The 18,914-nt window shown below is 43.5% G+C and overlaps 1 protein-coding gene across 4 annotated transcripts in view; it reads right to left on the bottom strand.

The window, feature by feature from the left end:
- Positions 1-18,914, bottom strand: part of LOC124713610 (glutamate-gated chloride channel) — a 711,599-nt gene that overhangs the window by 168,495 nt on the left and 524,190 nt on the right. For all 4 annotated transcript variants that reach the window (XM_047242962.1, XM_047242961.1, XM_047242960.1 and 1 more), the window contains exon 5: positions 4,973-5,054. In XM_047242962.1, coding sequence (XP_047098918.1) covers positions 4,973-5,049 — 77 coding nt within the window. In that variant the 5' untranslated portion in view covers positions 5,050-5,054. The remainder of the gene's footprint in view (positions 1-4,972; positions 5,055-18,914) is intronic.

Raw genomic sequence — 18,914 nt, 5'->3', positions numbered from 1 at the left:
AGATTGTTGGCCAATGGAGTACGGTAAACTCATCCTGCAACTCCTCCAATGTCGCAAGTACACCGCGAGCTGTGACACGTTACATTGTCCTGCTGGAAGATTCCATCATGCAGAGGAAAATGTAATAGCATGTAAGGGTGGACATGGTCTCGAAGAATAGATGCACGCAAGTGTTGATCCACTGTGCATTCCAGAGTGACGAGATCACCCATGGAATGCGACGAAACCGTTCCCCAGACAATAACGCTCCCTCGATTGTTGCAGGGTGTTTGCTTACAGACGTTTTACGCCTACACGCCAACACCTGTCCGATGGGGCATAAAACGTGATTCATCTGAAAAGGCCACCTGTCACCATTCAGTGCACGTCCAACTGCGGCACTGGCGTGTAAATTCCAGCCTTTATCTCCAATGAACAGCAAACAACACACGTGCGTGAACCAGGCGCTTGTTGCGGAGGCCCATACACGGCAACTTTCGCTGAACGGCCGTTGAGGAGACACTGCTAATATCCTCTTGGTTCATCTGGGCGGTCAGTTGCTCAACAGCTGCACATCTGATCGCCCGAACACATCTCCGCTGCCTTTGCCCACCCCTCTCATCTATGACCAGTGATGCACAACAGTTGCCTCGGCGCTGTTTTTGGATAGCGCCATTTCATCCTTGCACGGTATACTTTAACCACGGAGGCAGGCGAACACTCCACAAACTTATCCGTTTCAAAAATGCTTTCACCCTTTCCCCGAAAGCAAATGATTATGTGCTTCAGGACGTCAGATAAATCGCTCGGGTTCCCCATTACGACAACGACTGCACTTTTGCTTCCCCCGACACGCTTTATGCAGGGTGTAAATTTTAAGTTGACAAACCAGAATAACTCGAAAAATAAACTTAACACGAAAAAAATTGTAGAATCCAAAGTTGATTATTTTCGAGGGAGACATCTGCTGGTGCTAAAATTAGCCCGCCACCCCAGCCCCCTGGGGGGTCAACATTTGTAAAACTCAATTCCTCTCTCTCAGATCCCACCCTATGGGGAGAGAGGGAGAGTCTTAGTTTTAGCGAATCAGAATTTACGAAATAAATATGTATTTTTTATTTATCCATAACCATTTTCGACGCAAAAATGAGAACATGGATTTTCTTGAATTACAGCGCCAGCTACCAAAAATCGAAACAAATGTTGAAGACAAAATGTACGTAGTTTTTTTAATGTAGAATCTGATTCTGCAACAAGAAATGGGGGTTCCCATTTGAAATTTTAAAGTTTCCTCCCGCCCCACTCCCAGGGGGCTGGGGTGGCGGGCTAATTTTAGCACCAGCAGATGTCCCCCTCGAAAATAATCATCTTTGGATTCTACACATTTTTTCATGTGAAGCTTATTTTTCGAGTTATTCTGGTTCGTCAAGTTTAAATTTATTCCCTGTATACCCTCCGCTGCTAGTACTGCCACTTGCCTTCTGTGAGTGGTTATTGAACATTGACGTCAAACGTAGGCGGTGTTCATCTTAATTTGACTAGGCAGTGTATGAGTACTGAGAGAAGGAAGTTAGCTGCAGAGCTGATCATGTACTCATCAACTGAGTCCCCTAACATATTGCATCATTCAGAAACCATGTCCCGAAAAATCTAAACTTGCAGTCTTTAAGAACAGTGTGCCAGCAACAAGTGATTGAAGTGGGAGAGACGTGGCGTACATGCAAGCTGAGAGGCGCTCTCGTGCGATCGCAAGAGTCAGGCTGAAGAGCAGCCGCACGAAGTAGACACGTGAAACCATGCGGCAGAAGGCTTCACCGACGTCATAGGCTGAAATATAAACACATGCCTTAGAATGGGAGGCCACAGTGTTGGGATCACAGATGTACTTCAGGCTTCGTACACCTATAGTAGGCCGTTAAAACAACGTAATCTACAAGTAGTAAGGTGCACTACCCTGGCAATTCTGAGAAAATCGCAAGAGAAGGTTTACGCTTCATTTATGGACCTGATGTTTCTGTTCGTAGGTGCCCGACATTACAGTTCATGGTGGTCAACTGGTTAGCGTTCGAGATACGTAAGATGAGCTTGTAAGAGGCGACGGTTCGACTCCAGACCAAACCTAATTTTTAATCTATTTTTTTCCATCACTGGTCATATTTAGCAATTTATATGACATTTTAGAGGTTATGTAATTAAGAAAACTATGTGTATTTGCATGAAATCTTAGTAAATTTCATGTTATTTGACTACTTACTGTTTTTAATTAAATTTCATTATTAGAACAAACATATTTATAGCTATCGACAAGTAAACGAAGAAAATAGAGTTTTCCTGGAAATGTATGCCTGTTGTGATTTGCGAAATCCCTTATACATACAACCTGTTATGGTACCCACAACTACTTTGCACCCCGACGCTTCGAGCTGCAGAGACAGAGGCAGACCACATTTGGCAGCTAACCTGTGCCGCGGTGAGACGTTGCTAATGTAGAAAAAACAAATAGTGTAGGTGCAAATGTCTTTAATGCCACAGAATTTACAGTTGTACTACAAAAAGGAAGGTCTGAACGGAAGTCGAACCGTCGGCTCATACACGTTAGTCTTACGAAGCTCGAACGCGGACCACTTGACCACAATGAACTCTAGCCTGCGGCACCTATGCACAGATACATCAGTTACATAATAGACACGTAAAACTCCTCTTGCGATTTTCTCGGAACTGCCTTACTACTTGCACATTACGTTGTTTTAATGGCCTTCTAAAGGTGTACAGAGTTTGAAGTAAATTCGTGATCCCAACGTCGTGGCCTCCACTTATAACATGGAATGGAACAGATTGATCCGTCTCACACCGTGACATTTCGATACGGCATGCTGCTGCTACACCTATGCTCAAATGTTGAACCAGCGGGTTGAACACACTCGTATCAGCTTCCAGAGTACATTACAAACAAAGCGTCAGATTGTACTGGCTCGTGGACATCGTCGCTGGTGTGCTGAGTTCCAAATTGAAGAGGTATTGGACGAGTTACACTACACTGTTGAAACCATTGTGGATAAACACCAAGCATGGTGATTTGAGTCACCATTCGATACAATATCTCATCTCGAAGTCTTCGTATTTACAGCTGTGTGAACAGCAACCGTTACAAGAGGAATGACAGAGGGCCTGTCTTTCAGGCTGCTCCACATTCCATACTTCGGCGACACAGTGCCTCATCTTGTGCGACAAAAAATATGCAATGTGTCTTCAAAACAAGAAGGATGCTATTGCGTCTCTCACCTGCTACGTCACCCATCGATCTAGTCTGTAATATGGGTAGCCACTAATATTTTGGCAAAATGAATCCAAAGTCGCTGCTAGTGCATTGTACATATGCAGTCAGCGAATTGCTTTATTCCACAGGTACGCTTCCCAGATAACTCTGATTCGATGCTGCAATGTTTAGTGTCAGTTGGAACATCACATATTCTAAATTCTCAAAGGCAGGAATCGCGTACAAAATCATTTATACACTCTCATATTGCTAAACTGTAGTGTAAAGTCCATTTCTGTCACATGTATCCTTCTCGATGCAGTAATTTTCACGTTACTTGGACTACATTATGGCGCTAACAATCGAATCAGTTCTGACGACTATTCGTCAGAGGATTCCCTTTGGGACCCAAGCGAATACTGCTACTTATTAATAGCCAAATTTGTACGGCGTTATTCCAGGTGTTACACTGTTGTTTGTTTGGACGTGAAGCAACAGACACTGCCCAACTGTGTACTTAAATGAATCTACTCTGCTAATTCTCTAAGCAGTGTCACGTACATACACCGCAATCTTAGAAACGTAGTTATTGTAGTAGTAAATGTGTAAAGCGACTGTATCCGACCGAAGCTGACAAGCAACACACCAGTATAATCGTAAAATTTAGGGAAAAAGGCGTTCGCTTGTTAGGAATGGCCTGAAATAACAAACAAGTAAGCTTACACGTTTATGCCAACAGCAAAGTCATCCACTAATTTTAAATTCAGTAAATAATCAGTCTGTTCGGAGAGACTTGTTTCTGATTTAAATAATGAAAAACTGCGCCAGTACTTATTTTTTTATACTTAGCACAACGTTTTTGAGAATTTATTCTCCTTTTAATGTGTATTTGTATAGACACATATTTTCTATGATGTTTGCATGTATGATTTTCTGCGTCTCTTGTCTTTTTGAGGTTTTACTACGATCGGAAAATTAGAGAAAATTAATCTTGTATTTTTTTATATGCTAATGTTAGACATGGTATTTGTGTTTGTCTGTTTACAAATATTGTGTGTTTCCATTACACAGAATTTCACACGATACAAATCATCACTTACGCTTTTGTTTTTGTAATCAAAACAGAACGCAGACCTATTACGAAATTATGGTTTACGGAGAGTTTGTATACAGCCCGGTGTGTTACATTTTCTGTGGATTACATTATATACATACATCCGGCTGTAAGTTATAAAATTTATTTTACCATTACTGATCATTGAATTATAGATTATGTTTCTATTTTCTCGTACTGTATATGAAGATATGTACGTACTGTATTTATGGATACTACTGCAATTGTCAAATAAAGGAAAAGCTTTTGGATAAAATAAGTGATTCGCTGTGTAGTTTGTCATTGAGAGTTTTTTCTCTTTGCTGTTTGTGGTGCACAGAAATTTCAAGCTCCTCCATTAAATCAATTGTATGAGATTTTTCGAAGTGGCGGTGTATCTTAAGATCTTCTCCTATGTCTATCAATCGGTGTCCAGCGTTTTCATGAAACAGATGAAAACGAAAATAAATTCTCGAAACGCGTTGTGATAAACATGAAAAAATATGTTAACTGGTGCATTTTTCATTGTTTAGATCATGAATGACACAGCCTGAAGCTTTCAGAAAACGTCGACAGTGATGTACGAAATTAATAGACTTGTTTATGAACGACAGTAGGTCACGAAATACAGTTTTGACACTTACCAGGCATCTGGCACGTTGGCGGCCAGCAACAGCAGCGCACAAAGCCACCACGGCGTCTTGCAGAGGTCGCTCATCATGGTTCCTGCAAGCAGACCGTATGACATCTCACTAAATCATCAAATGAATCACAGTATAGCATGAGGGATCATACCTGAAATATAATATTCCTTTGCAATTTCCAGTAGGTTTATGTAACCACTCCCACTTGCGTCTAGCCAATATAATAGTAGGTTGGTACATAACATCGAGCGTTTTTCCATAAGTTCAGTAACTCAACATACACGTAATAGGGCTTTAATCATCAATCATATTTATTCTCCTTCGCTATTTACTACAATCTATCAAGGTTGGGAAAACTTTTCGATTCCCCGACTGTGGAAATCACGTGGATTTGAGGCTAAAAATTTCTTCCAGCAATGTTCGGAGCGCATTTTCATACGGAATAAAAGTTCAAAATAATAGTTCTAATGGCTCTGAGCACTATGGGACTTAACATCTGAGGTCATAAGTCTGCTAGAACTTAGAACTACTTAAACCTAACTAACCTAAGGACATCACACACATCCATGCCCGAGGCAGGATCCGAAACTGCGACCGTAGCAGTCGCGCGGTTCCCGACTGAAGCGCCTAGAACCGCTCGGCCACAACGGCCGGCAAAATACGTTCCCTGAAAGCTGTTCGATAGAGGGCGGTAAAGCTGAAATCTGAGGGTGCAAGATCAGATGAATACCTTAGGTGCGGAATGACTGCCCTACCCTATTTCTGTATAGTGCTTTTGTCACTCTGTCAGAGTGCTAGCGGGCATCATCATAGAGAAGCATCGCTTCGCGTGGTCTTCCTAGTCGTAGTTCTTGGAATGCGTCTGAAAATATTTCAGTTATTGAGAGTAAATGTCAGCAGTGATGTTACACCTCGGGGTACACCACGCCGTCGCTTTTCCCTCAGATGGTTAAAGTTATCTTTTGTGGATGTGTGTAGGTCTTTGTACGGTCAGTTGCTGCTTTGTTTGGCCTCATCCATTCATTTCTTTTCCTTACGTTAGCATAAAGACACCATTTCTCGTCACCAGTAAAGATACAGGATAGGAATGGTCGGTGTTGTTCACGAGCCAGTTGATGACGAGCGAGCAGAGATGTCCACCCGCTGATTTTCGTGATTTTGGCTTAGAGAATACGGTATTCAAACATCTGATTTTTGAACCATCCCCATTGCATCCAAGTATCGGAAGATGGTAGAATGATCATAGTTCATCAAATTTGCCATTTCTTGAGCACAGTTTCGTAGATCATTGTGCATTAATGAGTTTAAACGATCTTCATCAAAGCCCGATGGCCTTTCTGAACGTGGAGAGTCTCTATTGTCAAAACAATCCAACTAAAAACGAAAATTTATTTGGCTGCCGTTTTCTGTCCAAAGACGTTAGCCTCATACACGGTGCAAATGTTTCTGGCTGCCACCGCTGCTGTCACCCCTCTATTGAACTCAAACAGTAGAATATGTTGGAATGTTCCAATTTCTCCACATGGCATTACATTTTATAGCCTCCACAGATCCACTTATTATCTACAATTGACAAGGTAAACTCAAATACCAACACTGAACTACAAATAAAATATGTCAATGGATAAATAAAAGCATAGCAACCGGAATAACGGCATACAAAACAGAAACGCTACGGACTTATGTACCAGCCTAATACAAAGTGGCATTCATTTACAATTTCTATTTAAATTCTACAAAACATTAAATATCAACCGTCCAGCTTAACCTTTACAGTAGTTAATATAAACGGAACTTCTCTGTTCTCATTTATCCACATTGAACCAATACATGCCTGAAATCACTTACAACAACTAGGCCTAATTCTCTTATTGACTTATATACCACAACTTTTGATACAACGCTGTAAATTCCGTTCTATATTAGAGCATGGATAAAAAGTTGTAAGAAATGACTCTCTAAAACCGAACATACTGTCTACAAAAGAAGGAAGTGTGACTCAACGAATATACTACTCGACTCTTGTGTCAGTCGTTTTCTGTTCATTCGTTGGAAATATGTAGCATTCAGCACATGAGTGATATGTACCATGAAGCTTGAACACAAGGCATTTCACTTGAGTACACGTCCATCGGAGTGCGATTTCAAATACCAGCCCGTAAAAGCTTTTCTGTTTGCTGGACAGACAGATTACGAAGTCGTTAGAAAATATTTACGTAACGTCGTAATTTGTTTTGTTGCCGGTGATCCTCAAAACCGAATCCTATAGCTTTTTAGGAATTGTCCTGACACTGAAAGGACCTAATGCAGACGTTTGTTGATTCCAGTAAGTCCTACTCTAAAGGCGCTCACCACTAGATGAATTCATTCTATAAGTATACAGATTCACTGCATTAGTTGTTTTTTCCCTGGCTATGCACCCGACATTTTCTGGTGGGAGGCAATAATCAGCTATCACTAACTACGGCTTATGCACATAGTTAAAAGCCGACACGCAGTCACTTATTAACACTCTGCCGTCCGGCGACAGCACCGTGAAGTCGTGCGTGAAATAGCGGTCAACAGCCGGCGAAACTACAGTGGTGTCGTGTGCATAGTGTCGCTCAGTGGCCGGCGAGGCCACAGTGATGTGAGCATAGAGCACAGTGGCCAGCGACAGTATTTTAGTATCTTTTGCATTCTGTTGGTGTTTTGTTTAGGTAACAATAAGTTGCACATGTCAACAAGTTTTATATTTTTATGAGTGCTTGTGCCCTTTCATCATGGCAGACGAAAGAGACGATACGATTATTTACGATGAAGCGCGGGGCAAACCTTGGAAGTTGCCACTACATCGCGTACGTCTCGTCATGATACAGCTGACAGACTTTCCGGTCACATAAAGCAAAACCAGCAACTAGCCTACGTATTTCCGAAACGAATAAACGAAAATGGAGGAACTGCCATGTATGTCCCAAAAACAAAAAAAGAACAACAAGGTTAAAGTGCAAGTCTTGTGGAGTTGCGTTTCATCTTGGAGACTGTTTTGCTGCATATCATATGAAAGAGAAATACTAAGTAACAAAGACAATGCAAATAAACAAATGCGGCGCGGGATTAGCCGAGCGGTCTAAGGATCTGCAGTCATGGACTGTGCAGCTGGTCCCGGCGGAAGTTCGAATCTTCCGTCGGGCATGCGTGTGTGTGTTTGTCCTTAGGACAATTTAGGTTAAGTAGTGTGTAAGCTTAGGGACTGATGACATACGCAGTTAAGTCCCATAAGATTTCGTACACATTTGATTTTTTTGAATAAACAAATCTATGAAACAATCAAATTTTGTATTTATTTACGTATGTGTATCTTCGAAATTTCATGACAGTAAGGGAACAGGGTTGAGAACTTACGCGAACTAACGATGAGATTAGTAAAACGTACCATTTTATAATCTCCTGATAATGTCAAGAACGGCCGGCGACAATCCAAGTAATCCGAATTAGCGCTGCTAGTGTCAAGCGAATAAATTTGTACGAGACGTGCGGACGGCAAAGTGTTTATAAGTATTAATAGGAGCAGTCTCGTCCCTCTTTTTATCGAACCCTATGTTTAGAACGTTAAAAGTTTTGTTTCTCTTTCCTCCAATACGCGTTTCATCCGAGAAGTTGAAATTGTAAGTGCAATACAGTCAGTGAATATATGGTGGTATACTGCAAAATTGCCCAACGCTTGCGCTTAAATATCTGTTCAACCAGTTCATAATCCGGTGAGTGTTCGCAGGTACCTGTTGTCGGCAGATAAGGCTATCCTATTACCTCCGCGCTGGCACGCCAGCCACGTTGCGGTGAAAAATGCTGTTTACGCAGCTGCCGAGCAGTGTTGTGGTGTTTTATATTAGCTGATTAATCCCGAGGAGGGCTTTGTTTAGGCGGGCCGTTCTAATCCGGCGCCAGGAAGCGGCTAATGCGGACAGAACAATGCGGTCAGTGGGCGCATTGTGGCCCGCGACAAAGCGCGCCCGCCGTGTACTCTGCGCTCCGCCGTCTCTTAAAAGCGGCCGCGGAAGCCACGCCCAAAAAACTGAAGAGTATCTTCGACAACAGCCAGTCTCAGATTCGCATAACGCACAACTATCACGAGAAACTGGCGTCCCATAAACAAAAACTTCATATAGGGTGAAGGAATTTTTGGGATTGGATTACATCAATAGGAAGCAAGAGTAATGGTGGTAAAAGTCAACTTCTAAATTTCTGTGTCAATGCTGTCAAATGGCTGGTATTAAATCAGTATTGTGGGAAACTGCTGGTAGCCGTGCGTGTTAATGCGACCGTTTCTGGGACGGGGAGATATGTCAGCCCATGACCGAATCCTCCCCGCAGGTTAACGACGAAGGGTCGGTGTGCTGGCCAGCCTCGATGTGGCTTTTAGGAAGTTTTCCACATCCCACTAGGTGAATAGGGAGCTGTTTCCCACATTCCGCCTCAGATACACGTTACGCAGACATTTAGAACACTTTCTCACACTTGCACACAGATTTTACTTTATACGCAGACAGATTGGTTACATTGCTTCTGCCCTGTGAGATGAATAGGAACTGATGACTTAGTTGTTTGATCTGCTTAAACATTCAACCAGAATCTAAACGCCATTACGCAGAAGGAAGACGTGTAAGAATTCCGCATCCCGTTATTAGAGATGGGCCCCAACCACGGGAAAAAGGGTGAGGATGGATATCAGCAACGTGTTTTCAAGAAAACCATTCCTGCTTTCGCCTTAAAGGAGTCGCAAAAATTACGTAAAAGCGAATTCTGAATGGTTGGACGGAGATTTGAACCTCTGTCCTCTCGAACGCAAGTCCGGTATTTAACCACTATGCCCCTATTTGATTTTGTATTTATAACCCTGTGTTCATCTGACCAGAAGTCTTTTTCCTCCTGTCACCGAACTTCACTAATTCCCACTACATCTAACTTTAACCTATCCATTTCCCTTTATAAATTTTCTAACCCACCTGCCCTATTAAGGGGCCTGACATTCCACGCTCCGTTCCGTAAAACGTCAGTTTTCTTTCTCCTGATAACAACGTCCTCCTGAGTAGCCCCCGCTCGGAGATCAGAATGGGGGATTGTTTTACCTCCGAGTTATTTTACCCAAGAGGACGCCATCATCATTTAACCATACAGTAAAACTGCATGCCCTCGGGAAAAATTATGGCTGTAGTTTCCCCTTGCTTTCAGCCGTTCGCAGTACCAGCACAGCAAGGCCGTTTTGGTTAATGTTACAAAGCCAGATCAGTGAATCATCCAGACTGTTTCCCCTGCAACTACTGAAAAGGCTGCTGCTCCTCTTCAGGAACCACACGTTTGTCTGGCCTCTCAACAGATGCCCCTCCGTTGTGGTTGCACCTATGATACGGCTATCTGTATCGCTGAGGCACGCAGCCCCCCCCCCCCCCCACCCCCCACCATGGTTCCTGGGGGGGGGGGGGGACAGTACATAAATGGCGAAGTAAATGATAGGGTTACTGGTAATGTTGGTAGCATTGGTAGGGAAAGAAACATAAATGAATGTGTGAGACAGAAACTGAGATCCGGTGAGTTCAATTCGTATTTTGTATATTTATTCGTTTGTTTTGCATATCATTAAAACCGTACATCGTTCAGTGTTAATTCATTGTGAATTTTATTTCGATACAAAATATAAATTGCACTTTACAAATAATAAAAGTCAGTTGATCGCGTAACTCCTGCACTTTTATATGACCAACGTTAATCATGATCAAAGGCAAGAGTTTGCCGTTGTTACTGGTAAGTGTGAAAGCTAATTATGAGTAACAGAAACATGTTTTATATGAGCTCGACGAAGTATTGAAACGATATTTGACATGTTTCTGTTTTGCGTTCTTATTTTTTATTTTTTATTATTTATTTTTTTACGAAATTGTGTTTTCTAGCGCTATATGATAAATCTATATTTTTCTTTATTTTTTTCTATAACATCCCTCTGTTTTACGTTACAGATCAATAATTTTAAAATAAAACCTGAATCAAGCATTGGCTGTTTGAATGTTGGTACAAATACTGTGTATTTTTAAATAACAGACACGAGAATAAGCGCGTATAACAGAAATGTTCCGTAGGTTGCACGGGCCTTTACGAATCCTCACTCATTTTCTAGACGGTCCACTGCTTCTGTTTATAGCGGATGTAAGAGGACATTTATCGCATACGCAAAGAAAGGGTTCGAAATGAGGTACGCCCGATGGTATGCAACAACTTAACGTACAGGTAACGCGGTAACGATGTTAACTGACCAAGGGCACTAGGAAAACTACCGCAGACTGCGCTTGACACTGTACCATACAAGCGGCTTGTAGTGAAATTGCGTGCTTATGGAATAACATCTCAGTTATTTGACTGGATTTGTGATTTCCTGTCAGAGAGGTCACACTTCGTTCTAATTGACGGAAAGTCATCGAGTAAACCAGAAGTGATTTCTGTCGTTGTCCAAGGAAGTGTTATAGGCCCTCTGCTGTTTCGTACCTAAATAAACGATTTAGAAGACAATCTGAGCAGCCGTCTTAGATTGTTTGCAGATGATGCTGTCGTTTATCGACTAATGAAGTCATCATCAGAAGATCAAAACAAACTGCAAAACGATTTAGAAAAGATATCAGAATGGTGCGAAAAGTGGCATTTGACCCTAAATAACGAAAAGTGTGAGGTCATCCACATGAGTGCTAAAAGGAAGTCGTTAAACTTCGGTTACAGAATAAATCAGTCAAATCTAAAGGTCATAAATTCAACTTAATATCTAGGAATTACAATTCCGAACAACTTAAATTAGAAGCAACATACAGCAAATATTATAGGGAAGGCTAACCAAAACCTGCGTTTTATTGGAAGGACACTTAGAAAATGTAACGGATACACTAAAGAGATTCCCTACACTACACTTGTCCGTCCTCTTTTAGAATACTGCTGCACGGTGTGGAATCCTTACCAGATAGTATTGACTGAGTACATCAAGAAAGTTCAAAGAAAGGCAGCACGTTTTGTATTATTGTGAAATAGGGGAGAGAGTGTCACTGAAATGATACAAGATTTTGGGTGGAAATCATTAAAACAGAGGCGTTTTTCGTTGCGACACAATTTTCTAACGAAATTTCAATCACCAATTTCCTCCTTCGAATGCGATAATATTTTGTTGACGCCGACCTACACAGTGTGAAACGATCATCATAATAAATTAAGGCAAATCGGAGTTCGCATGGAAAGATATAGGTGTTCGTTTTTTTTCCGCGGACTGTACGAGGTTGAAATAATAGAGAATTATTTTGAAGGTGACGCGGTGGGCTGTGGCAGGCACGTAAATGTGATTTGCAGAGTATCCATGTAGATGCAGATGTAGATGTACCGTTGACAGTCTACGGTAGCGTACGGTAGTTTCACAACTCTAGTCGTGACAGACATCGATTACTTTCCGGAAGTTAAGAAACGGAACGCCATCCTGTGCTCCACATCCTACAACGTTCTGGATACCGTGTATCATGGTGTATTCAACGGGGAGAGTGAAGAGAAGGCGAAGGAGAAGAAGAAGGAGAGCAAGGTGGTGGGACGAAGATGGAGACGGAGGCGCCGTTGCTGGGCAGGTGAGCGGAGAAGTGCGCAGCAGGCGGCGCGGGCACAATGGGCGCGGCGGCGAGGGCCGGATTACCGGCGGGCTGCCGGCCGCGGGCCACAATGCCGCAATTAGCGCCGCCAGCGCGCCCTGGCCGCCGTCTTCCAACTACTTACGGACGGGCCAGACCTCCAGCCAGTCTGGTTACTCTGCATCAAGCTGAAATGTTCGTTTACAACGAAATAGCATGTCTGTCCTAGAACTTCGCACGTTCGTCAGGAATTAGCTCGTCTGTACCCCTGTGATCGAGACTGGCCACAAACAGATTGTAATGATAAGCTGAAATGTTCTCTTCGACTTGTCTCAGGCTTCCGTGGCGGGTCGCTAAGTCGCTTTCATGGCCGTTGCAAGAATCTGCACACACTTGGCGGTCTGCTAGACAAATTATGTAGTGCATCGATCCACGGGTTTAATTGGGAGTATTTTCTGGGGGGCATCTTTTTCTTCTCCGTTCTGCTAAACTATTAAAACAGTATACACTGAGTGACAAAAGTCATGGGATAGCGATATTCACATATCTGACGGCGGTACACAAGGATGAAACAGGCAGTCCACTGACGGATCTGTTATTTGGGCTCTGGTAATTCATGGGAAAAGGTTTCCGACGTGATTACAGGAACGGTGGTAGGAATTAGACGCATGGAACATTCCATTTCAGAAATCGTTAGGAAATTCAATATTCCGATCCACAGTGTCAAGACTGTGCGAAGGAACACCAAAGTTCAGGGTTACCTCTCACCACAATGGGCCGGCCCAGTGGCCGAGCGGTTCTAGGCGCTACAGTCTGGAACCGCGCGACCGCTACGGTCGTAGGTTCGAATCGTTCCACGGGCATGGATGTGTGTGATGTCCTTAGGTTAGTTAGGTTTAAGTAGTTCTAAATTCTAGGGGACTGATGACCTTAGAAGTTAAGTCCCATAGTGCTCAGAACCATTTGAACCATTTTTTTTTTTGTCAGCAATGCATTGTGCAAATTAGTCGTGGCACCATAATGTTGTGGGCTGTGTTTACATGGAACTGACTGGGTCCTCTGGTCCGAATGAACCAATCATTAACTGTAAATGGTTAAGTTCGGTTACTTCGAGACCTGTTGCTGCCTTTCATGGACTTCCTGCCGGCCGGAGTGGCCGAGCGGTTCTCGACGCTTCAGTCTGGAACCGCGCGACCGGTACGGTCGCAGGTTCGAATCCTGCCTCGGGCATGGATGTGTGTGATGTCCTTAGATTAGTTAGGTTTAAGTAGTTCTAAGTTGTAGGGGCTGATGACCTGAGATGTTAAGTCCCATAGTGCTCAGAGCCATTTGAACCATTTTGAACCTGCCTCGGGCATGGATGTGTGTGATGTCCCTAGGTTAGCTAGGTTTAAGTAGTTCTAAGTTATAGGGGACTGATGACCTCAGAAGTTGAGTCCCATAGTGCTCAGAGCTATTTGAACCATTTTATCCATGGACTTCCTGTTCCCAAACAACGATGGAATTTTCATGTCTGACATATCATTGGACTATAACTGTTCGCGATTGCTTTGGAGAACATTCTAGACAATTCGAGCGAATGATATGGCCACTCAGATCGTCCGAGATGAACAGCGTCGACATATATGGGAAATAATCGAGAGGTCAGATCGTGCACGAAACCTTGCACTGGCAACACTTTCCCAATTATGGACTCAGTATTTCAGCATAGGACTTCCATCCAGTTGTTGAGTCCCCACAACGTCCAGCTCCTGCACTACACCGGGGAAAAGAAGGTCCGACACGATATAACAGGGTATCACATGACCTCTGTCACGCCAGTGCATTAAATCAATATAAATAAGGGTCGCCAGCATCGATATGACCCGTAAGACAAGATTAAACTTCTATGGGGTGTTCAAAAAATCTCTCCGCAGTGCCATATGATTGTTAGCTGCGCGTGCCGTATGCCGCAGTGAATACACCGAAACGAAACTCAGTGAAATACAAGTTATTAATTTATTGAATTTTCATTTTTAGTCACAAATTTTCACATTAAATGTTGAAAGTGTCCCCCCTGTTGTTGAATACACAATTCAATTCGTCTAAGCCGGCCGCGGTGGCCGTGCGGTTCTAGGCGCTGCAGTCCGGAACCGCGGGACTGCTACGGTCGCAGGTTCGACTCCTGCCTCGGGCATGGATGTGTGTGATGTCCTTAGGTTAGTTAGGTTTAAGTAGTTCTAAGTTCAGGGGGACTGATGACCTAAGATGTTAAGTCCCATAGTGCTCAGAGCCATTTTTTGAATTCGTCTAATCATGCTTCCAAACACAAGCTGTAACATTTCTTTTGTAACAGAAGCAGTGAAAGTGGATATTGCAGTTTTCAATTCATCCATGGATTTTGGACGGTTTTTATACACAGTTGCTTTCGCTGCACCCCAGAAGAAAAATTCAGGTGGTGTTAAGTCGGGCGATCGTGGAGGCCGAAGTCTGTGTGACATTATGCGATCACCAAAAACATCAGCAAGCAGTGACATTGAAACGCGAGCTGTATGCGCGGTTGCACCATCTTGTTGAAAATAACCGTTCATTATTTCACTTAACACAAGTCCTCCTATGAATGAGTACAGAGTATCACTGCAGTGTCGTTGTGCGTTTATTGTTCCGTTGAAAAATATGGGACCCACAATCCGACGTCTAGAAATTGCAATCCAAACTCCTATTTTCACAGAATGAAGTGGTTTCTCATGAATACACAATTGATTTGCAGTACTCCACAATCGCGAATTTTGCGAGTTCATGTACCCGGATAAATGAAACCACGCCTCATCAGTGAAAAAAGTTTCATTAAGAAAATCCCTTCCACTTTGTTGAACGAAATGTTTGAACCATTGATAATAATGCAGTCTCTTTCCATGATCAGTATTTTTTAGTACTTGCACGGCTGTCACTTTGTATGGGAAAAGTTCTAATCTTTTCCTTACAACTGTGTGGGCCGTTCCGACACTAACAACGATTTCCTGGGCGAGTTTTCTTACTGACTTGTTAGGACTCATGGACATTGTATCCCGGGAAAACTGAATTAAATGTTTGACGAACTGAAACTGTGTATTTACCGCCAGCTTTGAACACTTGTCGACTAAAAACACACGTTCTTCAATGGTTAGCATTTTAACAGTGACAAAAACGAAACAAACGAACAAAGGAATTAAACTTAAACGTTCACCTCAACATGTAACGACACACACCAACGATGCTACTGACTCTGGCCGAAATAAACGAAACAGTGGAATGTTTGGAGAGTCCACTTGAAGGGAAGTAACCCAGGCAGGCGAACAATCATACGGCACTGCGGAGAGACTTTTTGAACACCCCGTACTACTCCAAAGTCAACAATTAAAGCCCTGTGACAGTGTAACGACGTTCTGAAAGAATCCGCGATCCGACTACTAACCTCGAACATGTTCACCACCGAGCGAGGTGGCGCAGTGGCTAGCACACTGGACTCGCATTCGGGAGGACGACGGTTCAATCCCGCGTCCGGCCATCCTGATTTAGGTTTTCCATGATTTCCCTAAATCACTCCAGGCAAATGCCGGGATGGTTCCTTTGAAAGGGCACGGCCGACTTCCTTCTCCATCCTTCCCTAATCCGATGAGACCGATGACCTCGCTGTTTGGTCTCTTCCCCCAAACCAACCAACCAACCATGTTCACCACTAACAGTTCAATATTTTAAGTTCCCCCGGTAAGCTTCACAACAACGGAACATTAATACAATTCGGAATCAATACGGAAAGAGTGACACAGTAACACCTCGCTAAAATTTCCCGGGAAAAGAATATAGTTTACTGGCCTCAGTGACAATCTGCAAGTCTGTCTCATTCACTAAACACCACCGTGCACTGCTACACTGGTGTGCAGAACTTAAGGACGAAAGCAGCTTTCGTACGATGTGTCACTGCCAACATAGCTGGAGGAAACTTGGGCCATACATAGAAAGAACTGTTACAGTACACTACAGAAAGTAACTGAAAGAAATACGCAATGACACGAACTGAAATGATACTTTTATTAAAAGACAATAATTACACTGAAGTCACTGCGATTCATAATGGATCCCTGGACGCTACAAGAGATTCAAATGGCTCCAAGCACTATGGGACTTATCATCTGAGGTCATTAGTCCCCTAGACTTAGAACTACTTAAACCTAACTAACCTAAGAACATCACATACATCCATGGCCGAGGCAGGATTCTAACCAGCGGCCGCAGCAGCCGCGTGCTTCCAGACTGAAGCGCCTAGAACCGCTCGGCCACCGCGGCCGGCCGCTACAAAAGGCAGAACATGGTTCTTAATAGGAGGTGTGATCACTTCGGACGCCATTGCATGCTCTGCAACGTGCTCCCATCCTGGCCACAATGTTTGCAAGGACTTCTTGTGGTAGGGCGTTCCATTCATTCAGCAGCGTGGTCGAGAGTTGCTACGTGGCCGTTGTTGCGATGCACTACGTCTCCTCAAGTGCTCTACGTGCACAACACACTCCACAAGCCACCTAATGGTGTGTGGTGGAGGGTACGTCTGGTACCACTAACTGAGCCCCCATACCCTGTTCTAGTCACAAATGGCACGTCGGAAGAATGATTGTCGGTACGCCTCTGTATTGGCTCCATTTTCTCGAATTTTCTCGTCGTGGTCATTAGGCGACATGTTTGTGAAATGAAGACATATTTGTCCAACGCTCCCCCCAAAGTGCTCTCTCAAAATTTCAATAGTAAAGCTCTCCGCGATGCCGAACGCCTCTCTTGTAATGTCTGGCAATGAAGTTTGTTGAGCGTCTCAGTAATGTTCTAGCGCCGACTAAACGATCCCGTGTTGAAACGCGCTATTCTTCGTTGGACCTTCTCTGTCCCTTCTGTCAATCCTACAGGAAAAATACTCAAGGATTTGTCGAGCAAGCGCCTTATAAGTCACTTCCTTCGTGGGTGAGTTACATTTTCTTAAGATTCCTCCTATGAATCTCAGTCTGACATCTGCATTTTCCCACTATTTGTTTTGTGCGGGCGTTCCACACCAGGTCGCTCTGGATATTTACTCCTAGATATATTACCTTAAATACTGTTTCTAGTAATTTCTCATCAGTGTGTAGTAGTACAGTAGTCGTTTCTTTCCTATGAACTTTATTTACGCTCAGGATCAACTGCCAGAGCCAACACCATTTATCAACCCTCTGAAGAGCATTCTGTAAATCCGTACTGTCTTCTGGCATTGCTGTTTTGTTATAGACAACCGCATCATCTGCGAATAGTCTTAAAGAGGACCTGACGCTTCCTACTAGGTCATTTATAACCAATGTAAACAATAACGGTCCCATCACTCTTCCTCGAGGTACTAGAGAATGGGATTTAAGCCAGGGGCATGGACAGGCCATCCATTCGCCTAATAACCTTTCATTCCAACAGTTCCTCCGCCTTCGCAGTATGACGCGGCGGCGCAGTCACACCTATAAAAATGAAGTTGCGTCGAATGCACACCTGAGAAGACGCACGTGGAGAAGGAGTACGTTTCGGTATAACGATGACCGCCGAGTGTATCACGCTCAAAGATTTTGAGGTCCGCACATCCATGCAGTATCATGTCTCACCTCCCACATCACGTGGATAACCAAAACGATCATATTCCATAATGTTACTGGGTGCCTTGCACACCCTGATAACATAACACATAATTCATCGATGTTACTTGGCAGGGACACATTATGAAAATTTGCTTTAGTATGTCAGTTGTGCACACCAGTATACTTGGCTCCACAACTCAATTTGAGGTCTCTGCCTGCTCGGTGTCTGCACACTCGCTAAACGGCTACATCTCCCTTGTTTCGATCTGAAATCCAGGACCGAGCGCGGGAACGGACTTTCGCAATGTCTCAGTTTTTCTTACTGCAATAAATAACTCCGGTGATTACGGGGACCGCAATCTCCCGGCCCCTGTAACACACTGCTAAAACACCGCCTCCGCCTCAGACAGCGCACGACTTTCACCCCAAAGTGGGCTGCAGACAGACTCTTCAATTTCGCAAGCTCCAAACTGTTGCACGAAATTATTTAACATTTCGGTTTCCAGCCAATCAGAATCGGACGTAGAAAGTAGGTATTCTCATTTGCCATTTTCGGCTGCCCATTACAGTGCTCACGAGAGGTATTATTTCCTGCAAATTTATCTTCAGTGGATGATGGAAACACTGCCCGTCCTGCGGAAATTACTGCACTTTGAGTAGGCCTCTTATACGCAGATTATTATCCACTTACGAGGATCAGGGAAAGACAGAACGTCAACA

The sequence above is a fragment of the Schistocerca piceifrons genome, chromosome 1 (assembly GCF_021461385.2).
Source record: "Schistocerca piceifrons isolate TAMUIC-IGC-003096 chromosome 1, iqSchPice1.1, whole genome shotgun sequence".
NCBI lineage: Eukaryota > Metazoa > Arthropoda > Insecta > Orthoptera > Acrididae > Schistocerca > Schistocerca piceifrons.
The sequence above is the reverse complement of the archived record's forward strand: the minus strand, read 5'-3'. Positions and strand labels throughout refer to the sequence as shown.